General features: G+C 51.9%; 1 protein-coding gene across 1 annotated transcript in view; it reads right to left on the reverse strand.

The window, feature by feature from the left end:
* ETH_00026380 (uncharacterized protein) overlaps positions 1 to 611 on the reverse strand; it is a gene marked incomplete at both ends in the record, with an annotated part of 3,197 nt that extends 2,586 nt beyond the window's left edge. Inside the window, one exon of the mRNA XM_013373697.1 lies at positions 54 to 611. Within this exon, the coding sequence (XP_013229151.1) occupies positions 54 to 611 (558 nt within the window). The remainder of the gene's footprint in view (positions 1 to 53) is intronic.
* Positions 612 to 3,469: the final 2,858 nt, after the last annotated feature.

The raw sequence follows: 3,469 nt of genomic DNA on the forward strand, positions 1-3,469 counted from the left end.
TAAACCCTAAACCCTAAACCCTAAACCCTACAGAACCGGTGTTGCCGGCTTACCCTTATGAGCCTTTCTTTGGACTTCAACTCTCCGGGATTAAAGGCAGCAGCAAACCACTGGAGCAGCACTTGCTGCAGATCTGGTCTTAGACTTCTCATATAATAATTGAGTGGGGGGCCCCTGCCAGAAGCAGCAGAGCCATTAAGGCCTCTACAGCCTATCTGGGGGGCCCTAGGGACCCTCAGGGGCCCCCCAGGAGCTCTTGGGGGGCCCCAGGGGCCCCCCGGAGCCCCCAAGGGTTCTTGGGGGCCCCAGGGGCCCCGAAGGGCTCTTGGGGCCCGAAAAGTGCTGCCGCCGCGTCTAAGACCCTTGCTGCTGCAGCAGAGGCAGCTTAGTGCTGCAATAGAGACTGATGAGGGCCCCACGGCTCCCAGAAGCTCCTGCAGCCCCCAGGGGCCCCTGAGATTCTCCGGGGCCCCTGGGGCCCCTGGGGCCCCTGGAACTTCTAGCGTCCCCTGGGGTCTTTGGGATTTCTTGGGGCCCCTGGGGCCCCCGGAACTTGTAGGGGCCCCTGGGGCCCCTGGGGCCCCTCTGGCCTCTAGGGTTTTGAGCCTCATCACTGAGGCCCTGGGGCCTCTTGGGACTCAGGGGCCCAGGGGGCCCCTGGGGGCCCCTTTTCTGTGCTGTGGTTTGCCAGATATGAAACCCTAAACCCTAAACCCTAAAGCTCATTAGGTGTGCAGAAAGCAAAGGCAAGACGAGCCAGGCAGCTGCAGGGAAGCTCGTGTTTCCCGCCTAAACTCCAAACCCTAATTTAGGGTTTGGGCGACCTGTTTGCGGCGGCGAGGGTTTATGGTTTCCTGACCAGAAAATACCACAGCCCCACAGCCCCAAACCCTAAACCCTAAACGCTAACCTCTGCAGAGCGGAGAGGCTCTGGCTCCGTGCGTCTTCTCTGCTCTCTTTTCAAGCCTTAGTGTTTAGGGTTTAGGGTGTAGGGTTTAGAGGTTAGGGTTCAGGGTTTAGGGTTTAGGGTTTAGGGTTTAGGGTTTAGGGTTTATCAAACCCCTGTGGAGCGGCGGCAACACAGCAGCACGAGAGGAGCTGCTGCAGACAGTCTCTCTGTGAATGTTTAATTGGTTATTTATTTATTTATTTATTTATTTATTTATTCAACTGTCTATTTGTTCATTTTATTTATTCATTTCTTCAATTAGTTAATTAGTTTATTTATCCTTCTTTTGTTTGCACTCTCCAACTTTGCGTTCTCTGTTGGAGCGACTTGCTAGTTGTAGAACGACTACTTTGTGCTGCTGCTGTTGCTGCTGCTGCTGCTGTTACTGCTGCTGCTTTTCTGCAGTGTAGCTGCTGCTGCTGCTGCATAGGAGCCTGGAGTTTCGCCTGTCTCTCTCGCAAGCTACAGCCACTTCACATGCTTCAAAAGCCTCGGCTGCAGCAACTGCAGCAGCAGCAGCAGCTGCTGCTGCTGCAGCTGCTGTAGCAACAGCTGCTGCCGTCGCAGCTTCAGTGGAGCTACAGGGGGAAAGAGGCAGCCAGAAGAAACCAGCTCAGCCAGATTTTCTCGTGCATTTGCTGCTGCAGTGGCTGCTGCAGCAGCTCTTTGCTGCTTCTGCTGCAGCAGCAGCTTCTGCTGCAGCAGCTTCTTTAGCCAGAGGCCCCCAGCTCTACTCGGGCGCAGGCACAGAGAGACTTACGTTTGCTGCACCTACCCTGCAGCAGGGCAGCAGCAGCAACACGAGCAGCAGCGGCAGCAGCAGCAGCAACAGCAACACAAGCAGCAGCATAAGCAGAAGCACAAGCATCAGCACAAACAGCAGCAGAGCATGAGGCGTTCCCCAAAATGCAGCAAGAGGATCCAGCAGCTTCTCGTGCCTCTGTGATGCAGCCACAGCTAGCGAGTGCTTTTGTTGCTGCTGCTGTGTTGCTGCTGCTGCTGCTGCTGCTGCGCACTTGAAGCAGGGCTGGGCAACAGGCAGCCCGAGATAGATGTCTTCTCCATAGAGTCAAACAGCAATGTTACCTGGCCCTGCAGCAGCGCAGCAGCAGCAGCAGCTGCTGCTGCTGCTGCTTACACTGCTGCTGCGCTTGTGACCCACCAAGCACCGCGAGTCAGCGAGTTCACGGGGAGAATTGAGTTACATTTTTGATTTTTAAAAATAAAACAAAAGTAAACAAATGAACAAATAAATAAATAAATAAATAAAAAGATTTAGGAGAATAATTCCCCACGAATAAGAGAAGGAAGCTGCTGCTGCTGCTGCTGAGCCGCTGCAGCAGCAGCAGCAGCGTCGGCTGCGGCGAAAGCGCCAGCCTTCTTCCGAGTGGCTCTTTGCGTCTTTTTGTCTTTTTTCTTTTCTTTTCGCATTTTTAATTAAATTTATTTTATTTTCTTCATTTTACTCTTTTATTAAAACAAATAATCCTTTTTGCAGCTGCTGTCTGCCCCCTGGCTGCTGCGCCCCGCTGCTCGTTTGTCTTCGCCGCTGCCGCCCGCCGCAGCCTCTAGGGTTTAGGGTTTAAGGTTTATGGTTTGGGGTTTAGGGTTTGGCGGGTGTTTGTGGGGTTTTGGGGCATGGTTTTGTGCGGCGAGGCGGCGTATGGGGGCCCCCGGGGGGCCCCCGGGGGCCCCCTCGAGTGGAGCGAGCTGCCGGAGGTGGAAGTTGGAAAAGAAAGGAAAGTAAAAATAAATGATTTAATAATTCTGATGCAAAAAGCATGCGCTGCAGTGCTTGAGGTGTACAGACAGCCGGAGGCTTCGTGGGGTGTCGCGCACAAGGACAAAATGGAGCCGGTCACGAAGGCGGATTTGATATCCAATCAGGTGAAGATTATTATCTATTTATTTATTTATTTATTATTTATTATTTATTAATTTATTCACTATTTATCATTTATTTATTATTTACTTGCAACTTATTTGCTATTTGCTGCTTTTTCGCATTTGAGCAGCTGCGCGAAAAGGCAGCTCACTGCTGCACTGCGTTGGTTTGCTGCTGCTGCTGCTGCTGCTGCTGCTGGTCCTGCTGTCGCTGCTGCTGCTGCTGCTGCCTCTCTTTGCTGCCTCCCTGCAGCTGTGAATGTCTAGAAAGGGCCCTTAAAAGAGTAAATAAAAATAAAAGAAATAACAAAAGTAAATAAATACCAACTAAATAACTAAACAATTAAACAAAACAAAAGATTTAATAAGATTAAATAAACAATAAATATATTAAACAATAAATTCAACTTTTGCATTTTCAGATTCTAACTTCTGGCCTCCGCCGGCTGTGCCCTGGCTGCGTCTTGGTCTCTGAAGAGGGGGCCCCCCCGGAGCCTACAGGGGGCCCCCCTGAGGGTTTGGGGGCTCCCCTTAAACGCTGTGGGGGAAAGAAGGGTAATAAGGTTCTACATGCCACTGCAAGGCCCGGGAGTGCTGCAGACACGGCCCAATGGATAAGAACACTGGCTGCTCTTG

The sequence above is a fragment of the Eimeria tenella genome, genomic scaffold, assembly GCF_000499545.2.
Source record: "Eimeria tenella Houghton genomic scaffold, Eth_scaff17, whole genome shotgun sequence".
NCBI classification, from domain to species: Eukaryota; Apicomplexa; class Conoidasida; order Eucoccidiorida; family Eimeriidae; genus Eimeria; species Eimeria tenella.